Source organism: Aspergillus stella-maris (genome assembly GCF_047715825.1).
Source record: "Aspergillus stella-maris strain CBS 113639 unplaced genomic scaffold BDV14scaffold_43, whole genome shotgun sequence".
Lineage (NCBI taxonomy): Eukaryota > Fungi > Ascomycota > Eurotiomycetes > Eurotiales > Aspergillaceae > Aspergillus > Aspergillus stella-maris.
In genome coordinates, this window is record NW_027396837.1 from 1,108 (window position 1) to 15,743 (window position 14,636).

A 14,636-nucleotide genomic window follows, 5' to 3' on the forward strand; every position below is an offset into this window, starting at 1 on the left:
ACTATATAAGCTTTTATTTAGTCTTAAGCTATAATAACTATGGCATCTTTTAAAGCATGTATTTAAGTAAGATTTTACTACTTGTCTAGATATTAAAAAAGCCTTATAGTTTGCTATAATTTATATAAAGTAAAGCTATAATTAAAAATACAAGCTTATAAAAATAAATATTAAAGACCTGGCCTATATTTACCTATATAAAGACTATACCTTACCACATGTATAGTTTTTATATAAATTTACCTGCTAGTTTGCCAGACTATTCCTAGTAATTAAATAAATTGGCTATTTTATATACTATTTTAAAGACCTGCCTGCTAAATAAAATATTTATCTAGTATTTTTTATTATTTAACTTAAGCTAGTACTTATTAATAAAATCAAGCAAGCTTCCAATCCTACTTGCTTTAATAATCCCTTTAGTTAATAACCTTTTAAGCCTTTAGCTATTATTAATAAAGCCAATAAAAAGGTTTAGGAAGTTAATTAAATAATAGGGAAATACTAGATTTAAGTTAGCCAAACCTGGAAGCTGGTTTTATAATACCTAATTTATTAATATAAATATTCTTTTAACTATAATAAATAAGTCCATGCTAATAATATCCAGGCTAATAAAGTAATTAAGGAATTTAAGGATAAGCAAGCTAATAAAGTTATGGAATAATAGCCTATATCTAGTATTTTTATTAAAGATAATATTATTTCTTTTATTTATGGCACTATTACAGGTTCCACCAGTTCCATAGAACTTTAATATTATTTACTATTTCTTAGTCAGATATTAGTCAGTTCCAGAGCTTAGCTTTTGGTTCCTGGTTTTAATAGCCTGAATAGAACAACAACTTCATCAGAATCCACGAATCAACGCCTTGCGTTTGATAAGATCACTGCCTAAAGTGTTGTTTAACAACAGGTTCCTGCTAACTAAAACATAAGTAAATAAAATAAAATAATAAATTTACTGAAAATAAAGTAAAGAACGCAATTTTTAAAAGCAGGTTAAATAAATAAGGCTAGAAAACAGGGCCGTGGTGTAACATAAATATAATTATTTTGGCTGCTCCCAAAAGACCTCTCGTGGCGGGCAGGATTCCCTGGTACCCCACAGTTGCCTGATATTCGTGATCCACAATTATTGGACAAATTTCTGAGCAACGAATATTTCAACAAACCAAGCTTTTTATAACATACATCTCGCCTAAAGCACTTTTAACCAAGTGGTCAATAGACACTCTATCAACACCAAATCAATATGGTACTGGAAGCCATCAGGTATAATGGAGGCAAACTCTCCATCATTGACCAGCTGCAACTGCCGTTCTTAGAGTCTTATATTGACATACAGACGAGTGAAGAGGGCTGGCAGACGATAAAGAAGATGCAAGTTCGAGGGGCTCCAGCCATAGCCATCGTTGCAGCACTCTCACTCGCATCCGAACTTCAGCAGCTCCTGACACAGAACAAGTTACCTACAAATGCGGAAGAAGTCGCAGTCTTCATCATTGAACGCCTCACCTATCTTGTGACCAGTCGGCCAACCGCAGTTAATCTTAGTGATGCGGCAAGAAAACTTGAATCAATCGTGTCCAAAAGTGCTCAATCCTCTGGAGCCACAGCCCAGGAAGTCGCAAGCACATTCATCATTGCCGCGGAGGCCATGCTAACCAAGGATATCGAAGATAACACTGCCATTGGGGAACACGGGGCAAGGTGGATCTCTACAAAAGCTTTGCCAGAACAGCAATCCAAGGCTATAGTATTGACGCATTGTAACACCGGGTAGGTTGGATACCAATGCAGTATTTAGGGACGATTCGCTGACCGTGTTCTGCGCATAGGTCACTTGCAACGGCTGGCTATGGTACTGCGCTTGGGGTGATACGTTCCCTTATGTCGAATGGTGGTCTGCGACACGCCTACTGCACGGAAACAAGGCCTTACAATCAAGGTTCTCGGTTAACGGCATTTGAACTTGTCCATGATGAAATTCCTGCGACCTTAATTACCGACTCTATGGTGGCAGCCCTGCTGTCAAGGCGGGGAGATCAAGTCAACGCGATTGTTGTTGGGGCGGACAGAGTATCGGCTAATGGCGACACTGCGAACAAGATCGGTACCTATGGCCTTGCAGTGCTCGCTAGACACCACGGAGTCAAGTTTCTCGTTGCTGCACCCCTCACGACGATTGACTTGGCGACAAAATCCGGGGACGACATCATCATCGAAGAGAGGCCACCTTCGGAGGTTACAAGGATTAAGGGTCTTGAGGAAGACGATGTAACAGGTGATGCGAAACTGGGAACAGTGAAGATAGCAGCCGACGGAATCGATGTCTGGAATCCCGCCTTTGATGTCACCCCGTTTGCTCTCATTGACGGGATAATAACAGAGAGAGGCGTCGCAGAAAAAGGCGCGGATGGTCTATTTCACTTGGAGGAGTTTTTTGGTTGACCTGAAACCTGTTCATCAGGAGCTGACCGCAATCCGGGGTTGTCGTTCCCTGACTTTGAACTGATATCCTGTCCCTGTGGTTCGCCTAGAAGAATATCAATCTTACTCTCCAAGTCACCCAGGTGTTGTTCGAGAAGCGTTGCTGTTTGCTCTCCCCTATTTGAGAATTATAAATACGCCCATGTCTTTCGCACACGTGTAGTTTACCTTGAAATATCCCTCAAGACCTGGATAGACTGGATCAATATCTGCTTTCCAAGATGCTAATACGCACCTGTGATTCCACTTACCTCTGCAAGATCCAGACCAAACGACTTGTCATTATGCTCGACTGTTTTTGGCATGATTGTATAATGGTTGTAGATGGCTGATTCGAAGCATGAGTACTGCCCTCCCAAGTGAGACTCTAAGAGTAGAGCTGACTCGTCAGCGGAGGATTGTGCCTGTGGGCGGACACACAGGCTAAATCCCGGCTGGCAACAGCAAAACGACCCACTCTTCCACTCTACTCTGTACTTGGTTATCTAAACAAAATCCTTGGCTCTTTTTTATTCCTCCATCAACCAACTTCATAGACAGTTTAAGCGTTCGAAAACTTTACCTACATGCAAGGCTCCTAACAACTCTCAGCCTGGTTACTACGGCGACTTTGCGCGATCTGTGTTGCCGTGGTGATGTAGACACGGCACTTAGAGCTACACAGGCGTCTCGCTGGCTCTAGGTCTGTCTCATGTCGCCTGCGAGATCAAGAGCCTATTGAATGATTGACTAGCGATCTCCTACCTACCTGTGTTTCGAGAGAAGGTAGACAACTATAATATATATCTTAGTCAAAGGTTCGTCGACTTTTGTAGACGTGGTCTTGGATCTGCGGAAGGAGGAGATTCTACTCTGACCATTCAACGCGAGAGGCAAGTGATCACTCGCCCACCTCGTGGACCCAACCCCGCAATGTTCTTTTGCCCGCAGATGAGGTCATGATGGGCTGCTCAGCTAGATGGTCTTCTGTACTCTGTACCCAGCTTGAAGCTGCAATCTCCCGAGTCTACAATTATACAATGTAGGCTATGGGAACATCTTTACGCTCCACATCTGTAAGTCATTTGGCTTTGTCATACAGTTAAATATACACAGAACCATTGTGATTACCTACATACATCCGTTCGATGCCACTCCCTTGTCCTAAACCCAACCAATTGGCCTGGTGCTAGCCTGCGACTCGTTATCATGAGAGCCGATGAATTTTCTCCCATCGCCAGCAATTAGGCAGAATGTACCCTGAATATACTGTACAACTTGACCTTTCAACCGCCACTGAGCGTGCAAAGGTCATGAATGCATCGCTGGATCATATGACCACTGCCGGCTACCTACCCATCTTCAACCAGCCCCCGTCCAACTTCCGTTTGAAACTAATTCTCGGGCCTGCTGACACGCTTTTTCAGAAGACCAGTACAGCCAGCATCAGAACAAACATTGACCCATAGGATTTTGTCTGCTCAGATCGAGAAAACAAAAGTGAGTGCCAACCCTACTGGTTCCCGATTTCGTCAAGAGGAACATTCCGACAAGATTGCTGCCGAGCCACTGCGATTGGAATTGAATCTGCTGACTTGCCTCAACCAGTGACACGATCTCATAAGGTCAACGACCGTGACCACTCAGTCCCTCAGACTGGGATGACTTCTCCTAACGAGAGTCTTCCGCGTTATTTTGCTAAATCCGGCCCCGTTGATGCCGACCCCCGGAAGACCAAGAAGAACGGCGGTGGTAAAGGAAACTGGTGGGATTCCATTGCTCCTACTTCCCTTTCCTTTCTCGTTGCCATGTCCCGGCAGAAGCCCATTTCTACAAGAGTGAGTATGCGCTGATGGACGTTGAACAGGGGCCGCTCGGGAGACGAGGTCCAAGACTACGAATACAGCTTCATGAATTCTCGGCGCCATTCAAACAGCAGCATGCAAGAGACCTCCGGCTTCAAAACCAAATTTGAAACTGTTGAGCCGGAGCCAGTCTTTGAAGAGGACATGCATGGCCCTCCGACCGAAACTTTGATTGACGGGACTCCCGTAGCTAAGGTCGAAAGTACTAGCAGTGGTACTAGTGGTAGTTCTGAGGCAGAGAAAGCTGCCGACGAAAAGCTCGCAGTGGATTGAAGTGGTCTCGACAGATATTTGCCGGCTTATACTATCCGGCGGGCATTTGACCTCAAAATTTGTAGTATCCTCAACGTTGTGCATGGGCTCTACCGAATGTTCATGTTAGCCATACGACGGAATTGCAATGTCTGCTGTAATCTTACGTTAAGAGCAGATATTAGTCGGATAATGTATTTTAAGTTCGGCACAGTGTTGCGTTCCTTAATGGAGTTGTTAATACGTCAATTGCGAGCACCTGTAGCTGAGAAGTAGCAAGAAGGATATTGATTGGAATTGCTATTATTTCATGGTATGTATTTCTCATCCTAGAGCCAGCTAAGTCGCTCTTTTCGAGTTGCTCCTTGTGAATCATAGAGTGTGTCTTCCTGGGCGCTGGTGCTGCTAGCGAGCCGAGAATTGGTGTCACCATTAGGCGACTGCGAAGTTTGCTGTTTGGCGGAAGAAAGAAGATCTTTGAACCAGAACTCGAGTTCGCCCTTCTCGATGTACCTGGAGAGTATTAAATTCTCCTGTTCGAGATCACGAGTAATCCGGGCTCGTTGTTCTGGACGAAAACGGGATGTGAGAAGGGTAGAATCGGATTCGTTCAGTAGCACATCTTGAGGTCGAGCGGGTGTGTAAAGTGGCACAATGTCAGTATCCTCTGCTTGTTCTAAGACCCCGTTAGTAGGAGGGACGACTATGAAAGGGGAGAATTACCATCTCTCAGGCACCAAACAAGGCTGCGGAATAGCGAAGTAGATTGAAGGAATGTCTCAGCCTCGCTACCCATCTGTTCAACGGCTTTGCCTGCAGCATCCCAGTTGTCCCTGATAATGCACCTCCGCCAAACAAGTTTCTGAAGAGCGAAGTTATAGGTCATATCACCTTTCGTGCAGAGACCGAGTCGAATGACTCGCAAGGCAAGATGGAACTCGCGCCCCGAAAACTCATTTTGACCTATGTCCGCGTCTTGGATAGGATCTATGAGTGTGAGCAAGTCAACAAGTTGATCTAGACTAAGCACTTTTCGAGATACGATGTCCGCAAGAGCCTCCTTGACTAATTCGTGGAGTGAGGGTCGAGACTCCGCGGTCATATTGGCGAAATGACCTGTCGCTAAGTCAATTTCGGCTTTTTGGTCAATCGCGTTCTGTAGCACGGGTGAGACATAGGAATAGACAGCTTCTTGAACAGCACCAATTTCTGCCATGCCCTCGAGGCGTTTTATGTCACTTTGTAGGGGCAAGAGATCGGAAGAACCATGCTTTTCCCATGCTGCTAGATGGGCAAGCTTGGCCAACGAAAGCTCAACCCGATGACTCCAAATATCCTCCTCGTGCTCGATAGCGAGAGTCTCGAGAGTCTTCGCTGTGGACTCGTAATCTGCCTCGCCAATCACATCATTGATCCAACTCAACCGCGCATAAGACGGGTTTTTATGCAAGAATCGTGTCACGAATGGCTGGAATTTTTTCAGTGAGAATAGGATTCCTGACTGTCCCATCGAGATCTGCCGAGAAAAGAAAGCCTCTGCCCATGCCTCGCCAAACACTTGGAAATAATGTGTGACTTTCCTGTCAAGTTCTGCCAAGGCACTCTTGACAGCCCCGGGTACGTCTTCTGCATGCTGTGCAGAAATTTTGCTCTGATCCTGGAGTTCGATGATCAATTCCACCAAGGCGGTCATATCTTGAAACTTCTCAGCCAGACTGATGGCGCCTTCCAATTGCCCGATGCCAGCAAGTTTGAAGAGTTGCCACCTTCGTTGTTTAACGTGGGATTGTGTGATCGCGAGGGACTCATCAATTAGCTTCTGATTGCCTTGAGCCGAGAGCCAGCGTTTTCGTTCCGAGAACATTTGATTCAAGACTTGAAGATGCTTGGCACAGTTTTGCGCGATCTTCCGTGATATTTGTTGATCATCTGTGGCACTTGATGCCTGTTGTATACTTCTGCAGCTCTCGAGCTCAACATCGAGCAAGTGTCCCGTTTCCGAGAAGCTGATACTTTGAGACGTCCAGAATTCCGGAAGACCTTCATAGTCGCTCAATAAAATGCCTTCATCTAGATACCCATCCCCAATGCCAAATTGATTAGCATGTGCGTCTCGGAACTTGAAAGCTGTCTCTAACACTGCTAGCGAAAGCTCACTGGCGTCCAGGACGTGTTCCGCCATTTCCCGCTTCTGTTTTGAGCTATTGCTTTTTTGAGGTTTGATAGCGCGGAAAATCCAAGGCACTATATGCTCCATTCGATAAGTGTCGTATAGGAACCAATACCGCAGCGCATCACCCGCATGACTCTGTCGCTCCGGTTTCGTTCTGAACTTATCACTCATTGACTCCAAAACATGAGCAAGGAAAGTGGATTCTTGTCGTTTTCTGGCGATCTCTTCCAGTTTCCAGATGGCTCTCTGGGCCGCAAGCTTCTCGGCACCCCATAGCAACTCCCACCATACCCGACGATCTAGCATCTTGTTCTGCCCAATCAAGAGTCGAGAGAGGTCATCCAAGGCTTTGGCGCGTAACTTCAGATTCTGATCGATTGATATGGCGGTCGTTGGAATGAATTGCGAGGTAGACTGGAGCAGCCCACGACAAATCCCCAAAGTGGATTGCTCAATCTCCTCGAGAGGGAAGTCTAAATCGCCTTTGCTAGAAAGATCTAGCGGGTTTCTCAGCATCGTGCCGTAGAACACCGCCTGCTCAAGCTTTTGCTGCGCAGTCATTTGTGTATTTTCCGTAGTGGTTGAAGTTTCTCGCCGTGGTAAGGTAGCAATACGAACAACCCCGAAGTCACGAATCATAAGCAAGCATGCAGATGATGAACGCCCGTCGCTCGAATCTTCAAAACCCATCCCTAATATCTCATAAGCTTGTCCGGACCGGAAGTTGATAGAATCCTGGAATGCGCTAGACTGGCCATTGTCGTTCAAGAGCTGTAAGCTCGGCGTGGCCTCAACACACCCCAGTGAGAGTAATACCACAGACTGGTTCAGCACAACAAACGCCGTCTCGTAAGGTCTTGGAACAAAGAGACGGGGTTGCGCGTGATTCAAGGCACCCCTTAATAGATGGGTGCTGAAAGGGTTCATGTATAGAATCTGAACATTTTCGGAGAGCCTCAGCTGGATGACAAACGCCCCGCGAATGTCCGAGCCAGAAACGTAGCCAGCTAGAACGGATACTTCCCACGCTTGCCAAGTGTCCGCTTGGGAACTGTCGCTTGTCTGCCTATGAGCAGAAAATGCGATATCCCATACTCTGAGTTCACAGTCAATGGTCTTGTTCAGGCTGCGCGCTGCCAGGGACGTTCGGATGTCTTCTTGTATGTTGTATTGTCTTTTAAGCATGCTTCCATTGTTCCAATGGGTGTCCCAGATTTCAATCAAGCCCGTCGATGTCGCGATGATAATATCCCGCTGACCCCTTTGATGAGAATCGCCCGCACGCACGGCAGCAAGTTTCTTCCTCCAAAAACCTGCCCCGAGAACATTCTTTATGCCACCGAAGAAGCCAATTCCACTCGAGTTTGACGAATTTCTCAAGAATTTGACGGTTACAGCTGGCTTCCCCTGAGAGTCCCTGACAGTGACATGGGCAACCCGACCGGTTGAGAATGTGACCATCACACCGGAAGGCTCTCCGTTGATAATATCAGTGGCATGCTCACCAGAGAGCATCCCAGGAATATATCCCTGGAGTCCAGTCTCCTTCTGTCGGGGAAGGCCAAGCGATGCAGCGCAGGATACGGTTTCCCAGTATATGATCTTTCCGCTATACGGCATCAAAACCATAAGACCTGGAGTGGGACTAGTCGCGGGAGAAAGGATTGCGCCCAAGGGCCCTACATCGCTGTCATCTTTGAAAGATTCAGGCAAAGGAAGCCGGAATACATCCGTAGGCGAAGGGGACGAGGCCAAAACTGTATATGGCCATATGATGGCCTCCGTTTGGGTGACGAGAAGGGCATGCCCGTGGCTTGAGGCAAAGATACATCTACACGATTCTGGGAGCAATTGTCAATACCCCGCACAAATACGCATGGTTGAACTTACCTGACGTAAGGCCCCGAACTTGATCTGGGAAGGAAGGCAATTGGCTCACACTATAGAAATCTGTTTTTGACTTTAGAATCCGAATGTCAGCGCATGGACTTTATCATCGCGAGAGAAACAACAAACCAATGTAACCGGGTTTACGGCATCACTCTTCCGCCTCTCAAGCTTTTTGGTGGTCCTGATCGGAATGCCTCTTTGAATCTCGCCGTCGGATGGGGTGGTCGACTCAAGATCGTTGGCTATCGACGTGCTGGGAGCCGAGGATCTGTGATTAGAAGGGCGATCCACGGAATCCCCTATTTCGAAGTCATTGGATCGACGCAGAACTGATCGTTGCCTTTTAGCACTGGGTGGCTTGGTCGATTCACCAGAACTTGTCCGTTGGCGCCTTCGCGGATTTCGCAGGGATGCCGCGGTCACTCCAGCCTTCGGCGCGAACATGGTCAACCAACCGCATATAAGCAGGGAGCATTCAAAGTGTGTTGACGTATTCCTCGTGCATCAGGAAAGAAGAGGCTCTGATACAGCTTGGGCCTGATCTTGCAGTTGGTTCCTTGTAACGGCGCAAACAAATAAGTGTTGTTGATTCTAAGCTTCAAGGCGGTCAGAAATTCTTCCCGAGTTCACGTAGCTCTCTGACCACTAAGATGCCGGGCGGTGATGGATCCTGCAGGTCTACTTACCCTGCATCCCAAGTTCAAATACTGTTAGTGAGGAATGTCTGATTGGAAGAATCGGAATCTAGAGATCCTTCAAACTTTAGAAGCCGTCATCATTCAAGTATCAAACATTGGTTCAAACTGGGTACCCTGAAGTACTAAGGGGTTTCCACTTATCAGACACCTTTCTTGGGTTTAGTAGATGGGACAACGTCTTCATAGACCACTTCGGAATATGCCAATGACATTGGATTCTCCTAGGTCTATGTCTATGTAAGTAGGGTGATTTGTTAGATACCTACTGAGGTGATAGGCAGCCTCCCCTCATGTCGGAAACTGCCTCTCCGAAGCGGGACCCCCGCACCTAAGGACTCCATCACATGACAGTTGACGTCCAGTACAACTGTACAACCTTTCAATGTACATTGATCTAAGAAACTCATATATTCTGCAAGTCTGCTAATACTCGTCGCAAAATTATTCTGCGATGCTGTGAAGAGGCACAAATCGAGCTATAGCAGGAGTACCGAATCATGATGCCCAATCACTTTCCAGGCTGCTTTTCTCCCATTGAACATCTTCGGACTGCTGATGTCAACGTCCATAAGCCTTAGTGATGTTCTCGCTACTTAGGAAAGGTAGGTTTTCTGGATTTGATCAACAGCAACGAAACTGTCTGAAACTCGACCGATGTGATGCAGATCTTCTTCGTCGAATGAATGTAAAATCGTCCTCACCCAAAAGAACGTATAGCGAAAGTGTCGCCAATGATTACGATACCCCAAAATTTCTGCGCACAGCTCTATTTTTCCCTGGTCAGTTGGCTATATTAGGTATCTAATAAGCTATGAACTGCGCTCATCTGAGATCAGGTCATGGAGTGCAGCGGGTTGGCATGGTGCGCCCCTGGCTAGATCGATTCCCCAGGGTCACGGGGGAATTTCTTGCGGAGATGGACTCGATTCTAGGAATCAAACTTTCGGAAGTCATCTTAGAAGGACCGAATTCTGAACTCAACAAGACAGAAAATTCTCAGCCTGCCATAATGGCAACCTCGGTGCTGATTCTTCGGATACTTGAGTCAGAATTCGGCTTTCACACCAAGACCCGCGTGGATGTGACCCTTGGACATAGTTTGGGCGAATTCTCTGCGCTGGTAGCTGCAGGTTATATGCGGTTTGGCGACGCGTTAAAGTTGGTTAGACGCAGAGCTGAAATAATGTCGCAATGTACTCGGAACGCTGCTCGCAAAACTGGCGAGGATTACGGCATGGTTGCACTAGTATGTGAACCGGAGCATATGGATAGCCTGCTCACTACTATACACCAATTCTTGACTCCTGCGCTTTCAGAGTTCTATGACGATTCTTCGGGCGGCGCGATGCCGCCTATCGAGCAGGTGGTGGTCGCTAACATAAATTCGAGGAATCAGATCGTGCTCAGTGGCAGTATTCGAAGAATCAGGACGCTACTTATCCAGCTTCGTCAATTTGGCGGCCATGACCCGCGTGCGGTGAGGTTGAAAAGCGAAAGCCCCTTCCACAGTCGCATTATGGTGCCGGCCGCAGAGTACATGAAAAATGCGCTTGAACAAGTCCCCATTAAGTTCCCCGCCGATATGCCTTGCTTGTCGAATGTCTCCGGTCTTCCATTTACGTCCGAACATAGCCTTAAGCGGCTACTTTCACAACAATGTGTTGGTACTGTAAGATGGTGGGACAGCATTCGCTACCTGGACCAGGAGCGAGGCGTAAGGCGTTGGATAGGGATTGGACCGGGAAAGGTTGGAAGAAACCTCGTGGGAAAAGAGGTTGGTAAAGTCATGGTTAAAGGCGGCGGTGTTTGGGCTATTTGCGATACTAGAGATATTAAGGAGACTATGATGGCCTTGGAAAAAACCGAGATTGAGAGACCACTGAGCTAACTTGCCAGATTGAATACATATATGAAAGACCACACTCATTTGTATATATACTTGATTAATCCATAATATAGACATATCTCAAATGTTTCACACAATCTGTGCACCTCGAGGCTCCCTTATCATTTCCTTCGAGGGACTAACTGAGAGGACAACACAAAGTGCTGTACTTGCTAAAAGTGACCGTAGTTAGACTGCTCAGCTGTATTATCAACTTCGAACGCATTCTTCGCGAGGAATCCTACAGCCTCAATCACGAATAACCATGAAGGTTAGTTTTCATGGCGGAGCTTAATTGCAGGAGGCAGCTCAGAGAGGTGTCCTGCTCGGCCACTCGGCGAGTGGACTAGGCCTTATGAAGAGACAGAGACAGAGACACAGACAGAGAGGGTGCGCACCCAGGTGAAGGTCATTTCCGACGCCGCTTTAGGGTACATTGCATCCCTACGGGGCAGAAACGAATGTAAACAGGACTCGTCTCATCACAAATCAGTGATGCCGGCTGCCCATGAGTTGCCGATCCGATTAACCTCTGAGACAAATCTTTTGTCCATGATATGAGAGTGTTTCGCGGCTTGGGCCCCGTTGCCGATCATCGCAGTATGGTCATCTGGAGAGTAGAATGGGTTCTGCAAGAGCTGTACGTATGCTGTCTGTAAAGCTCGAAAGGCCTGCATTGATGTACAACATTAGCGTACCTCGATGTAGAATCGCATCAATACAGTGATCGGCCAACCAAGTAAAAGCAGCGGAGGAGGCTTTGTGAACATACTGGCTTGAGATCCGATTCTCGAAAACCGGAGCGGGCGCCACCGCGTGCGTCTCTGACGCTGGACAAGGTCTGATCCCCGACTAGGTCCAATATGATGATGAATTTCACCCCAGTTGTTGTTAACCAGCCATAAGAAGCTAGTCTCTCATCGACCGCATGCAAAAGACCAAGGTCCTGATCGATGGCTGTTTGTTTTTGGCGTATTTCAAAAATGTCGAGGGACGAGTTCAGTAGAAACGAGAATTCAACTGTGGAATTGAGATACGGGGGAAAGAGCGACATGTGCAAAGGGTTGTCCTTTGATTGTCAGCTCAAGGAAAATTCAAGGGCATTATAGTATTCTACTAACCGCCTTCCCGATTACGCCTACACAGGCGATTTTTGGCCCTGGCATTGTATAAGGTAGGCTGATGTGACACTGGATGAGGCCTTCTGAGAATGATACAAACACAGTGTTTTTATGAAGTCGGGTATGCTAGGTAAAGAGCCCGAGAGATTGCAGATTGGGATAAGAGGTTCTGCAACAGTTTTGGGAGGAACAAAGAGGCACTGTATCTAGATTACTGTTGATAAGTGAAGACTGGGGAAGGTGTTCTGAGGTAGGGACAGCGAAAGTGTGGACCGCATCTGTGGAGCGCCGGAGGTGAGCCGCACTTCCACCAACTTACAAGTACCTACGGTGTGAATATGGCGGATTTGCGGACTCTTTTGCATTCTTATGATAATTACTAATACGGATTATACTGATTGACTAGTCGTTATCTGTATAGGACTCTGGACGATTGCACTCTGTGCTCTTCAGACACCAGCAGTCCCCACCGAAGGAGGAGGGAGCCTAGCTAACTAGCTAGTAGTACCTTAAATTTTCTTGCAATAGTTTTCTTTTAGATGCTTTGCGGTGAGCCATCAAGTGGCTAGTTTCAGCTTCAATTGCAAAATACTCTGCACCCATGAAGGTAGCTAGGGTCCCCTCGAGAAGAAAGGAGACTGGAAGCATCAGTTAAGATGGCAGGAATAACAGAATCACCTTCGCTCTGGAGAACGAGGCTTACCTATAACCCATGTCACACTTACTTACATTCCATACCATTAATCAATTGATTTTACCCCAATTGCTCGATTTTATCACGATACGTCCGGGCAGACGATAAGCACCCTTGATAGAATGTGACCCATGAATTATAACCCAATGACAGTTGTAGCCTTTGTAATTGAGCGACCGCCCGTTCTGTCGTTGGCCACATTGGACCCAGTTCGGCGGCCCGTTTAGACCACTAACGCAAGGTGCATCCCGGTCGAACCTTTGTGACCACTGATAGTGAATGATTTTCAACTGACGGGGAGAACAAGCTCCATGACCTTGATAATTCTCCTTTACGCTCATTACATTTGATATACGGACAAGCTATCGACACAATGCTCTCAATGTATGGTCGTGCTTTCCCACGCACTTTACAAGGTACATGTTTAGACTGTCGTTTGCCTCCGCTCTCGCTAACAATTAACAGTGCTTCCGAATCAAGCTCTCCGCGCCCCTCAAATCCAGCGTGTCGCATTGTTGTCAACTTCTTCGATCAAGGCTGCAACAGCCCTTGAACGACAGGGCAATGCCGGACAGTCGCTGACTGCATCTGGCCAAGTGCGGAGGGAGGTGCCGCTGCCCAGCCAGGAGAAGAAAGAGGGTGCAATGCAATATGTCCTGTATGAATTCTGCCTTCCGTGATTTTCCTCTAATCTCGCCGGCTAATGATGCATCAAGGACAACTCTTGACCAAGTTGCAAACTGGGCACGACAAAGTTCTCTCTGGCCCATGACTTTCGGACTCGCTTGCTGTGCCATCGAGATGATGCACCTATCCACTCCCAGATACGATCAAGATCGTTTGGGAATCATTTTCCGAGCTTCTCCTCGACAGTCCGATGTCATGATTGTTGCGGGTACCCTGACCAACAAGATGGCGCCGGCTCTTCGACAGGTTTACGATCAGATGCCTGATCCACGTTGGGTCATTAGTATGGGTAGTTGCGCGAACGGTGGTGGCTACTATCACTACAGCTACTCAGTTGTTCGTGGATGTGATAGAATAGTCCCTGTCGATGTCTACGTTCCTGGCTGTGAGTCGACTTCATTCCCTCCTTACATTCTGCCTTTGTTGACTCTTGACTCTCCAGGCCCACCTACATCCGAGGCGCTTATGTACGGCATCTTCCAACTCCAGAAGAAGATGAGGCACACTAGAATCACCCGCATGTGGTATCGGCGTTAAACGTTTTATAAAGGGTTAGTCTGGTTATTCTGGAGACTGCTGGCGGTGTGACATTAGATTCCTTTGCAAAGTTCTGTACAATCTTCATAAACAAGACGTTCAAGGCCACCAGTATGGATTCATCTACAATTTGTCTACACTGAACTCATCGGAAGTACTGTGAGAAAACTCACGGGGTACGCTCATCACTAACACAGATATACCGAAAGAATGCTCTCTTACAAGTCAGACAGCTCAAGCTCAAGGTAGTTTGGCGGTTTTGCTTGGGGACAAATGCCTGTAGAGAACCCATGTTGTACCTTACTAGGGGTACTTCCACCTTCGGCTACCGCGCTGGTCTACGATTATATATAGCCACTGGT

General features: G+C 46.9%; 6 protein-coding genes across 6 annotated transcripts; 4 read left to right on the top strand and 2 right to left on the bottom strand.

Annotated features, from left to right (window-relative positions):
• Positions 1-929: 929 nt before the first annotated feature.
• Positions 930-2,897, top strand: BDV14DRAFT_176886 (S-methyl-5-thioribose-1-phosphate isomerase). The gene is made up of 4 exons (XM_073769322.1): positions 930-1,781; positions 1,841-2,610; positions 2,662-2,681; positions 2,745-2,897. The coding sequence occupies exons 1-2, from the start codon at positions 1,256-1,258 to the stop codon at positions 2,452-2,454; spliced, it is 1,140 nt and encodes a 379-aa protein (XP_073626136.1). The 5' UTR covers positions 930-1,255; the 3' UTR covers positions 2,455-2,610; positions 2,662-2,681; positions 2,745-2,897.
• Positions 2,898-3,851: 954 nt separating this feature from the next.
• On the top strand, positions 3,852-4,838 carry BDV14DRAFT_176889 (uncharacterized protein). The gene is made up of 3 exons (XM_073769323.1): positions 3,852-3,972; positions 4,081-4,237; positions 4,340-4,838. Coding segments are annotated over exons 1-3 (429 nt in total). The 5' UTR covers positions 3,852-3,971; the 3' UTR covers positions 4,611-4,838.
• A 32-nt stretch (positions 4,839-4,870) lies between these two features.
• Positions 4,871-9,226, bottom strand: BDV14DRAFT_176891 (putative nuclear pore complex subunit Nup133). Its single transcript, XM_073769324.1, has 4 exons — positions 8,779-9,226; positions 8,653-8,722; positions 5,313-8,603; positions 4,871-5,265 (listed from the first exon to the last, which is right to left on the bottom strand). Exons 1-4 carry the CDS (start codon positions 9,094-9,096, stop codon positions 4,919-4,921), a joined length of 4,026 nt encoding a protein of 1,341 aa, XP_073626138.1. The 5' UTR covers positions 9,097-9,226; the 3' UTR covers positions 4,871-4,918.
• Positions 9,227-9,668: 442 nt separating this feature from the next.
• Positions 9,669-11,594, top strand: BDV14DRAFT_92029 (ACP S-malonyltransferase). Its single transcript, XM_073777861.1, has 3 exons — positions 9,669-9,952; positions 10,016-10,129; positions 10,187-11,594. The coding sequence occupies exons 1-3, from the start codon at positions 9,931-9,933 to the stop codon at positions 11,236-11,238; spliced, it is 1,188 nt and encodes a 395-aa protein (XP_073626139.1). The 5' UTR covers positions 9,669-9,930; the 3' UTR covers positions 11,239-11,594.
• Positions 11,595-11,717: 123 nt separating this feature from the next.
• On the bottom strand, positions 11,718-12,401 carry BDV14DRAFT_202013 (uncharacterized protein; the record flags this gene model as incomplete). Its single annotated transcript, XM_073773902.1, has 3 exons — positions 11,718-11,906; positions 12,008-12,304; positions 12,357-12,401. 3 exons carry the CDS (start codon positions 12,399-12,401, stop codon positions 11,718-11,720), a joined length of 531 nt encoding a protein of 176 aa, XP_073626140.1.
• A 926-nt stretch (positions 12,402-13,327) lies between these two features.
• BDV14DRAFT_176895 (NuoB/complex I 20 kDa subunit family protein) lies at positions 13,328-14,614 on the top strand. Its single transcript, XM_073769325.1, has 4 exons — positions 13,328-13,466; positions 13,516-13,708; positions 13,767-14,122; positions 14,180-14,614. Exons 1-4 carry the CDS (start codon positions 13,424-13,426, stop codon positions 14,272-14,274), a joined length of 687 nt encoding a protein of 228 aa, XP_073626141.1. The 5' UTR covers positions 13,328-13,423; the 3' UTR covers positions 14,275-14,614.
• The last annotated feature ends 22 nt before the right edge of the window (positions 14,615-14,636 follow it).